The sequence below is a fragment of the Anoplopoma fimbria genome, chromosome 18 (genome assembly GCF_027596085.1).
Source record: "Anoplopoma fimbria isolate UVic2021 breed Golden Eagle Sablefish chromosome 18, Afim_UVic_2022, whole genome shotgun sequence".
Classification (NCBI taxonomy): Eukaryota; Metazoa; Chordata; class Actinopteri; order Perciformes; family Anoplopomatidae; genus Anoplopoma; species Anoplopoma fimbria.
In genome coordinates, this window is record NC_072466.1 from 9,402,777 (window position 1) to 9,416,536 (window position 13,760).

General features: G+C 40.2%; 2 protein-coding genes across 4 annotated transcripts; one reads left to right on the forward strand and one right to left on the reverse strand.

The window, feature by feature from the left end:
* Positions 1-450: 450 nt before the first annotated feature.
* On the forward strand, positions 451-9,841 carry lin9 (lin-9 DREAM MuvB core complex component). 3 transcript variants are annotated; one of them, XM_054618258.1, is made up of 15 exons: positions 451-530; positions 1,216-1,248; positions 2,006-2,097; positions 3,702-3,815; positions 4,792-4,922; positions 5,111-5,236; positions 5,413-5,570; positions 5,992-6,125; positions 6,214-6,342; positions 6,746-6,847; positions 6,936-7,016; positions 7,122-7,247; positions 7,411-7,599; positions 7,813-7,910; positions 8,867-9,841. In XM_054618258.1, the coding sequence occupies exons 1-15, from the start codon at positions 500-502 to the stop codon at positions 8,970-8,972; spliced, it is 1,650 nt and encodes a 549-aa protein (XP_054474233.1). In that variant the 5' UTR covers positions 451-499; the 3' UTR covers positions 8,973-9,841. The 3 variants fall into 3 exon arrangements, with proteins under 3 accessions (XP_054474233.1, XP_054474234.1, XP_054474235.1); XM_054618259.1 differs by having other exon boundaries at positions 7,411-7,593; XM_054618260.1 differs by lacking the exon at positions 451-530 and adding an exon at positions 565-646.
* Positions 9,842-10,030: 189 nt separating this feature from the next.
* Positions 10,031-11,643, reverse strand: mixl1 (Mix paired-like homeobox). The gene is made up of 4 exons (XM_054619041.1): positions 11,539-11,643; positions 11,129-11,349; positions 10,885-11,011; positions 10,031-10,608 (listed from the first exon to the last, which is right to left on the reverse strand). Exons 1-4 carry the CDS (start codon positions 11,633-11,635, stop codon positions 10,031-10,033), a joined length of 1,023 nt encoding a protein of 340 aa, XP_054475016.1. The 5' UTR covers positions 11,636-11,643.
* Positions 11,644-13,760: the final 2,117 nt, after the last annotated feature.

The following is a 13,760-nucleotide window of genomic DNA, read 5'->3' on the forward strand; positions in this document are numbered from 1 at the left end:
AGGCTTTCTCTTTATTCCCATTAACCCTTGGGCAGGTCATGGTATGTATGAAGCTGGATCTTATAGGACATGTAAACATTAGTAACCCTAGAGAAATAGTATTTATTAAAACAATTTCCCATTTGAAAAAATAATTTTATACTGGCTTTGGTTTTCTATGTTAAATAAAAGCATTAAGCATTATTACCCCTTTCCTAACAATGAATTAAATAAGAAAAAATACATATTTGACTGTAACTCAAGTGCATGGTGAATGCCTATTCTGACTTCCAGTTCATGTCTAGAAACGTTTTTTTCCAAGAACTTTGTCCGGAAAGTTGGACTTAATTTAAGTGAACATAAGTGTGTGTTTGCATATATACCACAAAGTGATTATTCAGTCACATATTTGATAAACTACAGGCTTTTTTTAAAATTTCTTAAATCGCCCTCCAGATAGCGTCCCGACCCAGAATGCAATCTGACAAGGTCTTTGAAAAAGCGGCGCGGCTAATTCAAGATGGCGGAGATGGACCAGCTGTTAGACGAGAGTGAGTAACAACACAAATTCAAGGAGTTTTGCACTGTAAACACGCAGCGGCCCCGCAGTTGAAAAAAAACGCACATTTGGTGATACACCGCTATTGTTGTCCATGAAACGAACATCGTAAGTTTCGGGCAGAGTTCATAAAGTCATTTTATTTTTAGACGCAAAAGAGACACCGGTCTGTCCAAGTCAGCGAGCTAACGCTTGTTAGCATGAGATGCTAACCATGGCTAATGTGGGAGTTGAGCAAGTTACAAACAAACAACGTTAGCTTAGCCGGGAGCTAACGTCGGCTAGCTTTAGCTAAGCAGCAATAACAAAGGGACTACCCTAACACTGGAGTAGCCTCACACACACACACACACACGCACACACACACCAGGCTTTAACATTAGCGTGTGTAGCTCGTCTCGTTGACGCATGTCCAGCTGGTGTTGTGCCGGCTCTTGACAGCTCATGTTGGGGATGAAGGCCTAGCTGACTGCGCTAGCTATATGTAACTTGTCAATGTTTAAAGGGCTGTCTCATAGGCTTAAGCTAATTGCTGATGTTTTCTTTGATGGCTTAAATAAACATGTGACGTGTGATTGAGTTCAACTTAAAGATAAATGGCCTAGGCACCTTTCATCACCCTTAAGTGTGTGGGTCAATATTCACAGCATTGTACCATTTGTTCCTCTCTTTCTCAGGCTCCTCAGCAGAGGCACTTGTCAGTCTCAAAGGTATGTGTGCTGTTTCTTTATTTAACTTTCTGCACATCTGTCCTTGGCCCTGTGTAAGTATATTGGGAACTACTGAGTCAGATTCCTTGTATGTCACAACATTATTATGTTGTGACATACAAGGAATCTGTGTGCAGTAATAGTTATAATAATTATTCTGTATATGTCAGTTATTGTGGATTCTTTACTGTTTTTTATTGCTCATTTGCTTCTTTATAATACTTGTTTTGATCTTGTTTTTTTGTTTACTATGTCTCTTGTTTGCACTATCCTCTATGCTGCTGTAATCCTGTAAATGTCCCCGCTGCGAGACTAATAAAGGATTATCTTATTTTATCTTATCTTATACTTGGCCAGTGAAGATTTCTGATCTGGTCTGAATGTGCATTATCAGAGATATGCTATAGGTTTCCTGATTAAAAGTGTTTAGAAATCCTATGTCCTTTTTATTGGATTAATGTCCTGTATGACGCGTCACAATGTCTATAGACAACCCACCCTACCTCACATATGTGGCTGATGCAGTTTATTGTCCTATGATTGCATCCGCTGAACTTTTGGCCCCATATCGGGGGGGATACAATGTGTCAACACCTCCCAAGAAAATAATCTACCTTAGTTTCACTTTTAAGTGGAAACTATAATTATGATGAGAATAGTTTTGAGTCAGGAATTATATAATGAATAAGGTCTCAACGGGGTCCCGTATCAGGTGTCCTCACACTATTTTGAGTAAATGCATTTTTTTTTTTAATAGAGGGCAGTTTGTCCAACACTCTGAATGAAAAGAACAGCTTCCCAAGAGCTCACAACACCAGGGGACGACATTCCTCCCTCACAATGGACACAGTAAGATACGTTTTTAAACTTGTGAAGAGGAGGCAATAGATGAGCTGTTATACACAGTATTATAAGTGCTTTGCTTAAGAACATTACATATACAGTTAGTTAATGCCATGTGATACAAGTACAATGCAAAGATCAGTTCACAAATTACTAGAGCATTACTAACTCCACAAAATAGTATTTGCAGTGTTAATGTACTGAATTGCATTATGGTTTACATTATGTTTTGAAATTCTACCCAAACAATGTTTTTTGAAAAAAATTTGCAAAATATGTCTGAGTCCCTACCCTTGTATACATAATTTGTTTACTTTTGGCTTGAAAAATGGTTGAAGTGATGTAATGAACAAACTTGGTATTTTATAGCGTGGGATTTATGGTTTATATTTCCAATGTTTGAGTCGTAGTAGGCTCTTTAAAGTCTAAATTATTTTTTTTATTTACTTATTTAGCCTGTATTTAACAAGAAAGTCTCCTTATGTGACAGATATGTCTTTCACAAGAGATATCTGTCACATAAGGCACAAAAACATTCTAACATTCACATACAGCAAATTAGGACTTGAGGGGCATGATATGAGTGTGATTGTTTAAAAGAGGTACAGTCTTTATAGATATGAATAATAAGGGGTTGTCGATTGATATGAAAGTGTTAATGTTGATTAAACGGTCACTGGCAGTTAAGTGCTTTCTTAGCAATTATATTTTCCAGCTCCCTAGTTGAATTTGTTGCCACATTAAGAAATGCTGATTTTGGAAGGAATGCGCTTTAAACATGCAGCTGGTCAGTATGTCAAGTACAAATCTATCTAGGCAATATTTTTGATCGTCAGTGGCCCAGTTTGGGACCCCTAGAAAATATTGCAAACCAGAAATAATGGCGATGTGTAAGATCTGGATATTTTCATTTCATCAGAAAACTCTTTGTGTCAGAATGGCATGCTATGCTCTCTGGGGGAGTTGGCAACAATTCTCCCTAATAGATTACAAAAAACCAAAAAAACATGGTTCACATATTTTTGTCTTGACACTGATATTGGGCCGATACTGACTTAAAAAGCTCGATTGGATATCAGTAATTATATATGTATTATAATGACTATAATTAAGTCTTGACCAATTTGTTGCTGCACTAAAAAGGTAAACACTTTCAAAAAGCAATGTTTAAGTCAAACCGTGTGTTTCTTTACACGTAAGACAATGATTTCAGTCACTTCGACACAGCGAGGCATACAGCTTATTAATTAAACACTGGTATTGGATCGGTACTTGATATCAATACCCAAAGACCAGGTATTGCTATCAGGATTGAAAATGTTGGATCGGCGCATCCATTGTTTGCCTAAATACATACTTATTAAGCTTGATACATATATTGCCTAAATCTTGTGTGTATCTGCATGATTGCATAAATTCAACTACATTTCCTGCATACTCCAACTAATGTGGTTCAGTTTCCTTCGCATACAACTGCGCATTAAATAGATTTCTGTAAAATTTTACAAGAATAATGAACACACATATTTACCACTGGTATGAAAAGGCTTTTTATTCTTGAAGTATTAATGGCACTTTTCCTAAACTTCTTTCCACATTTGTCTTTCCAGCCCACACGGAGCTCAAAAAGGAGTCGTTTGTTTCGGGAGGAGGATGAGTCGCCCCAGCAGCGTCTCCCCTCTAGATCCCCTCGGAGGAGCCAAAGGGTCAGCACCACACCACAGGTAAAGACTGCTCTCTATGAAAGTGATTCATAGGGAGTAGAAGCCCTTACTACTCTCTAACCAGTCACTGAGCCTACTTGTGCTGCAGCATTAGTTTTACTATTGCAAATACTATTTGCCACCTTTTTATGTTGATGTCCAATCAGTGTTGATTGTAACTGTAGTTTAATTGAAGCAATAAATTCTTCCGTGCGTGCTATAATGACTGAGAAATAAAAATGTAATATCTGGTGTATATGGACTACAGAAGTAACTCCCCTATCAAACCAACTAAATGTGACTACATCTTAAATCATTTACTATTCCATAGAAAATGTAAACCAATTCTCTTACAAAAAAAAAAAACAAGAAGTCCACATCATGATGTTGACCACAGTAACCAGGACTAGGAGTGGACAGTCAATAGATGGCCTCATTGTCTGTCACCATTTCAAGAAGCTGCTGAAAAACCACATTGGCAGATTGGCTGCTTGTCAGAGAGAGTGGGAGAGAACAGAAGCCCCTTACTTCCTGTGTCTGTGTTTCTCTTTCTCAAAGCAGGAACAAAGGCTCCATGTTGCATAAAAACATAATTCTTAGTGTATAAGAAAACAATGTTGCTGCCAAGTTGTTTGATGAAATTAACAGACTGTGGTACGGAGTAAAACATGACTCCGTAGCGCTGCCTCTCCTTTGTTAAACATAAGCTACAAAACCAGTGAAGTAAACAAAGCCTTTTAGCAATGGTGCTTTCTTGCTAGTCGTCTGCTTGACCACACATGTTGAGCCCCTCAAATCAAATAATTGTAAATCTTAGTTGGAAGAAGAAGAAGTTGCTTTAGAGTGAATCATTTTACAGCTGCCTTGCGTCGTGGAAGTATAAATGAGAATATATGTTGGATAACCCTTATAAGGTGTTCAATTTATTGAACTCATTATTTTTCAGAACATATGTGCCTTTTATGTGGAATAACTGTTTTAATGTTTTGCTTTACAGAAATGTTCTAATGTGGTGACACCAGATAAGAAAGCATCCCAGAAAATAGGGCTGAGATTAAGAAACCTCCTTAAGCTACCCAAAGCTCACAAATGGTGCATCTATGAATGGTTCTATTCTAATATCGACAGGTAAATTCTTTCTTTCACCTCCAGAAGATGGAACTTCATTTTGATAAATTGTAATCAATTCAGAGATGCTTTTTGATTATCTTTAATAACACTGAACATTGTTTGAGAAGTCAGCAGCTACTTCATCAGCAATGTTTGTAGAACAACAATGTTTTAACTTTGTTGTGCATTAATGTTTTCTTTTCCAGACCGCTCTTTGAGGGTGACAATGAGTTCTGCCTGTGTCTCAAGGAGTCTTTCCCCAACCTGAAAACAAGAAAGCTGACGAGGGTTGAGTGGGGAACAATCAGGAGACTGATGGGGAAACCTCGACGGTATGCTGCAATCTTTAAGATGTTTGCTTCTACACACCATTTTCATTCATCGTGTTTGTCAAACATGTCAAAGTATATCAATTTGTATTCTCCCTGTATTTTTTTATGACGCTGTTTCCTCAAAAAAGACTTAAAAGAAATGTTGTTAAAGCATTATACTTTGTTGCCCCTTCCAGGTGTTCATCAGCATTCTTTGCTGAGGAGCGGACAGCGCTGAGACAGAAGAGGCAGAAGATGCGCCTGCTGCAGCAACGAAAACTGTCTGACGTGTCGAACTGCAAAGACCTTCCAGATGAAATCCCTCTGCCCCTCATCATAGGAACCAAAGTCACTGGTAAAACGTCTGAAATGAACACACACCCATGTGTTAGCAAAGTCAACAGCCAGGCAGCTGTGGTTAAGTCCTGTATTGTTATTGGCATTGCATTCAAATGACCTGCAAAGCACCCAGTCTATAATTTTCAGTATTTGCCTGATGTCCAACAAAAACATAATCAAATCCAACGGAAGGTTGATTATATTCCCTGAACTGATCACAAAAAGAAAACAATAGTAAGGAAAGCAGCAGTCAGACACAAATATTTATTATGAGAACTGACCTACAAACTGATCTAAATCCTTATTGCAGTGACTGCATCGTTATCTGTCTATTGGCTCATATAGAAATTCAAATCAGAAATCAGGATGTCCAACACTCATCTAAGCTGTATAACCCGTGTTAATTCTGATGTTTGTTTTTACTCTTTGTTCCACAGCTCGACTCCGAGGCGTCCATGATGGGTTGTTCACAGGGCAGATCGATGCAGTGGACACCAGTGCTGCCACCTATCGTGTCACCTTTGACCGCAGTGGCCTGGGAACACATACTGTGCCTGACTACGAAGTCCTGGTAAGAGTTGCCTATGTGGGCTAGCTGTACTTAATGAATGTGTTAATAATACAGTGTTAAACATCAGATAATGATTGTGTTTTTCCAGAGCAATGAGCCCAATGAGACCATGCCCATTTCAGCCTTCGCCCAGAAGCATCGGATATCACGCTACATGCAGAACGTCATCACTCCGCCTAGGGGGCCTTACCCATCCGCTACCACTCCCGTCCTCATGGTACCGTACCCCCTGCATCTAATAGCATATATACGTGTGCTGTGTCATCATAACGCGTGCACCCAGTGTCTCACAGTTGTCAATGCTATTTGGTACTGGTTTAAATCTGCTCTTGCTGTGAGAAGGCTTATCTACTGTAACAGATACTTTGGCAGCCAGCCAATAATCCTAAAATGGTTTTGGTCAACATATTTTGTACAAGCAGGTTTTAAGCGTATGTCTGCAAATGTATATTTAGAAATGCTAGTCAGTGGTGGCATTTACTGTATAAGGACAGTTCAGACCTTATCACAATAAATCAAGTTCTAATAGAAAAACGACTTTCTGTAATGTCCAATTCTGTAGATCTTCCTCTAGATTGCTGAGGAAGATAAATTACTTTTTTTTTTTTTTTTTATAACAGGACAATGACCCTCTTATCAACCAGTCACCATGGAGGAACAAACTGCCTGGTGCTGAGGGAGATACTCTGGGAGGATTTCCTGTCAAATTCCTTGTCCAAGTGGTAAATACTTCCTGTGATAAAAATGGAATACTAAAATCTGACATCCTAAAACTTATTAAAAAAAAACTTTTATTTTTTTAATGACTAGACAAGGCTGTCCAAGATCCTCATGATCAAGAAAGACCACATCAAGAACTTGAAAGAAATGAACACGGAGGCAGAGAAACTGGTACAATCATCATCATTTTAATAAAAGTTGCTTCAAAACATTAAATGTCGTCAGAGATTCAAACATCAAGCTTAACTAATGTTATGCTTGTGCTTTTGTTTTCAGAAGTCGTACTCGATGCCTATTGACCTTGACTTTCAGAAGCGATATGCTACCACGGTGCTTGAGCTTGAACAGCTTAATAAAGATCTGAATAAGGTGCTCCACGAAGTTCAGCAGTTCTGCTGTGATGTAAGTCAATAGATGCACTTCAGTCCCATCACTAATTATTGACCCTGAAGCTTTGAACAGGGAAATATGCTTAGCTGTGATATGTCATGCCCCGGTCTGATATTCCTTGCATCTCACTTCATAGTCAAACCTTTACCAATCTGAAAAAAATGTGTCCGTGCAGCTTGCTCCAGATCAGGGCATGGTTCCAGCCGACCATCCCACAGAGCTGCGGCGGCGTTGTGAAGACGAAGCCCAGCAGATGGTGCAGCTGAACAACTCGCTGAAGGACGGACAGCAGAGTGTGACAAACCCCAGCCTGACACACCTCGTCTCCCGCCTCACTGCTCTACTGCTACAGATCAAGGTAGAGGTATATATATATATATATATATATATATATAAATGCTGAGCTGCTGTCTGCTTTCATTCCTGCTCACAAATGTTCTAACGCATGTCAGAAGAACAATTGATGTAACGTATATATGAAAATGAGGTGCACACAAATCTGGCAGTGACCTCAACACGTGAACTTTCTTCCATAGCTTTTGTATCTAATTGTATCATTTTTCCTGGTTTGTTTCAGTGTCTGGCAGATGGGGGAGACCTGAATTCTTTCGAGTTTAAATCTCTAACAGACTCCCTCAATGACATCAAGGCGTCAATTGATCCCTCCAACCTCAGGTAAAAAGCCCCTTCAGTGTTTCTAACTAAACTTCCTTATGCATAGTTCACACCACACGTCTTTAGCCCTGATTTTTTTTCTCCCAAACAAAAGCCTCAGATCAGAGGAACACAGACCGAAGCAACTTGGGCGTTGGATGTAGTTCTAGTTAGGAATCTCTTTCTGTCTGTGTTTGGGTATTTCCTTCACATATCTTGAGAACCGTTCATTGGATTTATTTCACACTTGGGGGTGTATTGACGGGAACCCAAGGGATTGCCGTGTGAAAAATTGGTGCAATCTGGACATGACCCTTTCAATATCAATAAACTTTGAATAAACAAGCGATAGCGCTCTGTGCTGTGGCGGGCTTCATGGCTCTGAGCACGGCATGCTTGCCTCAGGCAGTTATTGGAGCGATTAGCGAGCAGCGTTTCCAGCGGATTTATCAGCCCTACAGAGCAGAAGCCTGAAGTCCCCGGTCTGCAGCTATGAGTAGGGCGATGGAGGTTTAACAAACACCAAAAAAAAAGGTTAAGTATCAAGCATGACCTTTTAGTATTAAAGAGCACTTTAATCCTCTGTTGTAATTTCTATAACTAAGCGAACAAACTACTTCCTGTTTACACCGACACCCGCATGCCCAGTGTACTTTTGATGTCATGTGATGGTGCGAAAATGATGCTGAAATGCCCGTGTGGACGTAGATGATTTTTTTAAGTTTTAAATGGTCGCTAGTAAGCCAAGTACTGTGAGAACCACAACAAATGTAATACTCCCGATTACCAGGCAGCAAGTTGTGTAGTCTAATCAGTACAGCAATCTGACAACTTTGAAAGTCGTGTACCTTGGTTTAAGTCGCACTACATGTAATGGTTGATGGAATGGCTAGTTTTCTATGTGATTCAATCAGTGTCACTGCAAAGCCTCAAAGTACTGAACAATTCTTATACTTTTGTCTTCTTTGTGTTTGTAGTTGCTTCCAGAATAATGTGGAGATCCACGTGGCACACATCCAGAGTGGCCTTAGTCAGCTTGGCAATCTGCACGCATTTTCTGCCAACAACACCAATGCAGTCTGAGTACCGGCATCGTCCACACCACACACCGGTGCATGCACACGCAGAGGTGCAGTCCATTAATATTGTCTTTTGAGATGGTGCTTTCACTTGAACTGATACAAGACTGCTCACCTGGATGTTGTGGACCACCACCATACAATCTGAATGTCCCAGTGAACCGACTCAAGAGTTCTGCCCAGACTCCAGCAGCGTTGTGCTGAAGGGAGGATGGCATAAGTATTTTATCCACCCATTTTATCTTATGAAAATGTTGGTGCACCCAATTGAACACAAATCTGAAATAACCCTTAGCTGTTGTCACAAATCCACATCTCCAAACTGTCAATGGTTATTTATTGGTTTCATGTGCCAAACATCGATTCTTACCGTTTTTATAGTCCATATTTATTTATTTTTGAGTAGGTGTGTATGGTTATGAAACAATATTTTGCTATCTCTAAAGTTTAACCCTGTAAGTGTTGTGTTCTGTTGCTCCACTGATGGTAAGCACAGGGAGGCCGAAGAATGTTTTATAAAATTGTTTATTGTAGATAATTGTACAATATCTCTGATTATTAGGACTATCGTCCACATTTCTGCTGTGTATTGAGAAATGGCTTTTGTAATTTTGTGTGCACTGAAAAGAGATTTTGGTATTTTTATAAAGGAGAACTCTGGTGTTTTGAAGCCTTTTACTCCCCGAGATGATCTTAGCATTTCCATATTTGGCATGGCTATTGCTGCAACCCCCACACTAAGCCCGGAAAATTTAAGTCAACAGTTTGTTCCTTGAGAATCTCCTTTTTCAGTTTTGTAAAGTTGTATATGAGAGTGCCTCAGGGCAATTGTATATAAATGTTTCCGTCTTTTTATATTAAACATAATATTGCAAAGCAGTAATCTGTCTCCTAGTGTTAAGTATTTATTAACAGACATAACCAATCAGCAGTTTTCTTCTTATTTTCCACATCAATTTTATTACTATTTAACAATAAATAAAAGATTTCCTTTTACACAAACAACTGTATACTGACTCTTATGATACATGAAGCTGTCTTTATACCAGCTCTTATAATACATCACATAAAGCCACCAAAGCCAGCCAAGGCCTCGGTTTCCCAGTCAGAGTCTGAGTCAGTAAAGTCCGGTGCCTCAGCAGCATGGATCGGGGAGAAGTGACTGAACCGGTCTCCTGTGGTCCTCACACATGGATACTGGATTTGGCATCCATTATCCTTCGGCGATGACCTGCTGAAGTTATTCTGGCTGGGGATGGGAGGAATCACGACCTTCATCTCCGGTCCGATGGTCTTGTTAGGAGGGAAATTGTCATATTCCACCAGAACCTTTTGACCCTGGTTAGCGGACATGTTGGCTTCGATCTTGGGAGGATGCTCGTTCTCCTTTGGATACAGATGGACGTTGCAGCACGGGACGTTAACGCTCAGCTCCCGTCGTTGCATCTGCTCAGGCTTCACCCCGCTTCCCTCCTTTTCATAGATGCAAGAGACCGACGTGTGTTCGTAGCTGTTGGGTTTGGTGGGCATACTGGTTCTGTGAGCATCATCTGTGTTTTGGTGCATTGTAGGCCTGAAGCTCTCCTCCAGTCCGAAACCTCCTATCCTGTGTGCGTCAGCTCCGTGATTGTTGTCATAAACTGAAAGAGGGAAAAAAGAGGGTGAAGAAGTTAGTTCTGAAATAAAATGAATGTTGTGTAGTTTTCAAGCAACATATTATAAAAAAGGTAGGTGACTTTAAATTAAGTGTACAAGACATTTCAGCAGCAAATTGTTTCTGGGAGGACAAAAAAATATGTTTGTAGGGGTGGGGAAAAAAAGAACTGAACACTTGATGCCTTAGTGGGGGGGGGGGGGGGGGGGGGATAAAACTGAACCATAAAGAAAATCACAAACAATGTAACTGTAATAATGACCTTTCTCTGGGCCCATCCTGCTCTGGAGCTGGCTGAAGGGGCCAGCTGCTGGCGGGTTGGCGACCTTCATCGACACTGATGAGCCAACTTGGCGACGAGATTTGGCCCTTCTGTTCTGAAACCACACCTGGAATTTGTGGGTGGAAAAACGTGAGGTTAGTCAAACAATTTTACAATAACTCTAATATGAAAACATTTACTTGATATTTTTTTTCCATTGAGATATTCTACGACGAGACATTACCTGGATTCTGGACTCCGGCAGCCCGGTCAGAGCCTCCAGCCTCTCTCTCAGGTAGATGTCAGGATATTTAGTGTCCGAGTAAACCTTCTCCAACACCTCGATTTGCTGCTGGGTGAAGTTGGTCCTCTTTCTCCTGTGGGTCAGTATTGCCACGCACTTATCCGCCCTCGGGGCAGAGTTTGCAGGGTTGAAGTAGTTCGTAACATCTGAGGCTCCATAATCTGCAAAAGAAAAAGATCAGACTATTGATCAATATCTTATCTTAGTCAAGATCGTTGGATAAATAAATGGACGTGTGCGTAAATTACGCACAAACCCACAGACAGTGAACCCGTTATTTACTGCTCCCGTTGCTGTGTGTTATTACATAGTTTGTCACAAAATGATGACTTCCCCTGCATGCCACATACCTGAGTTCACCATGCTGTTTATCTGCAGAGGTCCCTCGTGATACATCTGGAAATGATTGAGATCCCCGACGCGCATATTCCCATGAACTGAAGACATGTTTCCTCCACCACTTATTTCCAGCGACTGAGTGAGTTTGAGGCCTGCGCGTCTCTGTGGAGTTAAATCCCCCCGCGATCAAAGGTGGTGCTGCCTGTACGTGTGAATGGGTCAACCATCGGGGCCGGCTGGCACTGCGAGCGGCCGCGCACTGACTTCAGACGTCTGCAGGCCGCCGGAGGTGTGAAGGCATCACACCTGGGGCCGTGGAGCGGCCGCAGGGCTCTTTAAAGGGGTTTTAATGGAATCTGCATGCTCAATACACATCGGCAGTGAAAACAATTATCCGCTTTGGGATGGATGAAGCAATAATTGACCACTAGCCTTCAAAGGGAGACAGTCGGAAACTGCCATTTCCTCATCAGAGCCTCACAAGGGCTGCAGTTTGTTGGTTTAAAAATAACCGAATTGAATAATCTCCAGTTATAGTCCATATTGTTTTTTGCAAAATATATAAACACATCGCTCTATATTATAACAACTGATTGAAATGGCCATTTGGCAAAGCTATGTGTCCAGTTCCCTATGAGGTTTGTGCACATAATGACATATATGATGCAGAGTATATCTACTGGATATTATAACAGTATAGCAGGAAGACACTTAATATATCAAAGTTTTATCAAACTTGAAGGATATGTCATTAAAATGTATTAAAGTCTTGTTGGCTGTGATTCTGCATCTAGACAATATATACAGGGTTATCGTTTCTCTTTTGTAGGATTTCCCCCCCTTTAGGCATGTGTTTGGAATAATATAAGTGATGTTTTCTGAAGTTGTAGGTCTTGAGGGATCTGCTCCTCCACATTGATGCATGGAGGAAACTGTGCTTCCTGTCCCCTTTCAGTTCCAACAAAGTTATTCTCAATACACAAACCTTAGTTAAAGAGTACCGAGGATTAAGTACTTGTTATTGAATGGGTCACCTTCATTTGATTTAGTGGAGGAGGATCAAGTCCAGAGGTCAGGTAACACCACAGACAGACTAATTTGTTCACACATGTTATGACAAAAATAAGCTTTAATGGTTAGATGTACTTCTAGTGAGGGTTCAAGCCCATTTATTGAGATTATTTGCTGTTTATATTTATTTATTTATTTATACGAATTTGTTTTAGTGAACTATTGTACATACTTTTGCAATTAAGGTTCAATTCCATGAATAATATTTAATTACTTTGGGTGTGGGGCGACATTATTGCAATACAAAGTGATTGCCAGACTTTTAACCGCATCCTCAGTCATATGATTTATGGGATGCAGCTGTAACTGGGTTAAAGTCATCCTGGAGTAGATTGTAGATTGAGTCCAGAATGAAACTATCATGCTCCTGAAAGAGAACTGGAACAAGGACCTAAAATAACCAGAGATTTTCTCTGGTTATTGTTATTTTCTTGTTGATCTCTGTGGGAAAAATTCTTGACAGCCCTTGTGTCATTTCACATCCACAACAGCACTTATCGATCTTTGTATTTTGACACACACACAGCATTGTTCAGGTCGGACGTGCTTGTTGGAAGAGACATTCACAGTTCACAGGCTGCTTTGTCTGAGGCCCTAATTGGGTATTGCCTGTGTGCACAGACCAGATTGCTATGCTAAAATCAGGCTGTTGAATTTCCTGATCTTTTGTAATATACGGACAGTGACAATGTTTCCTGAAAGCTATCCACAGATCATGGAATGAACAATAAATGCCTCGTACATTCATCTGTGTCCACAAAGCTCTCGAGTTATGACAAATGCACTTTTGCTTTCAGTGTTTGTATTTAGTAATTATTTTCAGCTTGGCAGCCCATGATAAAAATATGACATTTTAATTCAGTTCGAAGAATGCAGTTCTACATTGATTCATGCTGGCTATATTGTAGTTAACAGACTGAACATCAAACAGTAAAAACACTTTGGGATTTCTACTGGCCATTTCCAGGTAGCAGCTCAAGCTGTAGACACAAACAAAAGCAAGTTCACACCTTTTAAGTCTGACCAATGTTTAACCCACAGTTGGACCTCACCACTATACATTTAACCTGTAGACAGACAGGTAAGTTATCCTCACAAGTTTGCAGGTATATGTTAAAATGACAGCTTTTCTTATGGGCCTCTTTTTGAGTTTGTTCTTTGT

What these genes read in the sequence shown, in the direction of transcription:
- lin9 (XM_054618258.1), top strand. Translation starts at nt 500, where the DNA reads ATGGCGGAGATGGACCAGCTGTTAGACGAGA. An exon ending in CATAGGAACCAAAGTCACTG is followed by an intron (nt 5,571 to 5,991) that starts GTAAAACGTCTG and finishes TTTGTTCCACAG; the next exon opens with CTCGACTCCGAGGCGTCCAT. An exon ending in TTCAGCAGTTCTGCTGTGAT is followed by an intron (nt 7,248 to 7,410) that starts GTAAGTCAATAG and finishes GTGTCCGTGCAG; the next exon opens with CTTGCTCCAGATCAGGGCAT.
- mixl1 (XM_054619041.1), bottom strand. Translation starts at nt 11,635, where the DNA reads ATGTCTTCAGTTCATGGGAATATGCGCGTCGGGGATCTCAATCATTTC. An exon ending in AAACAGCATGGTGAACTCAG is followed by an intron (nt 11,350 to 11,538) that starts GTATGTGGCATG and finishes TTTCTTTTGCAG; the next exon opens with ATTATGGAGCCTCAGATGTT. An exon ending in CAGGATGGGCCCAGAGAAAG is followed by an intron (nt 10,609 to 10,884) that starts GTCATTATTACA and finishes TCCCTCTTTCAG; the next exon opens with TTTATGACAACAATCACGGA.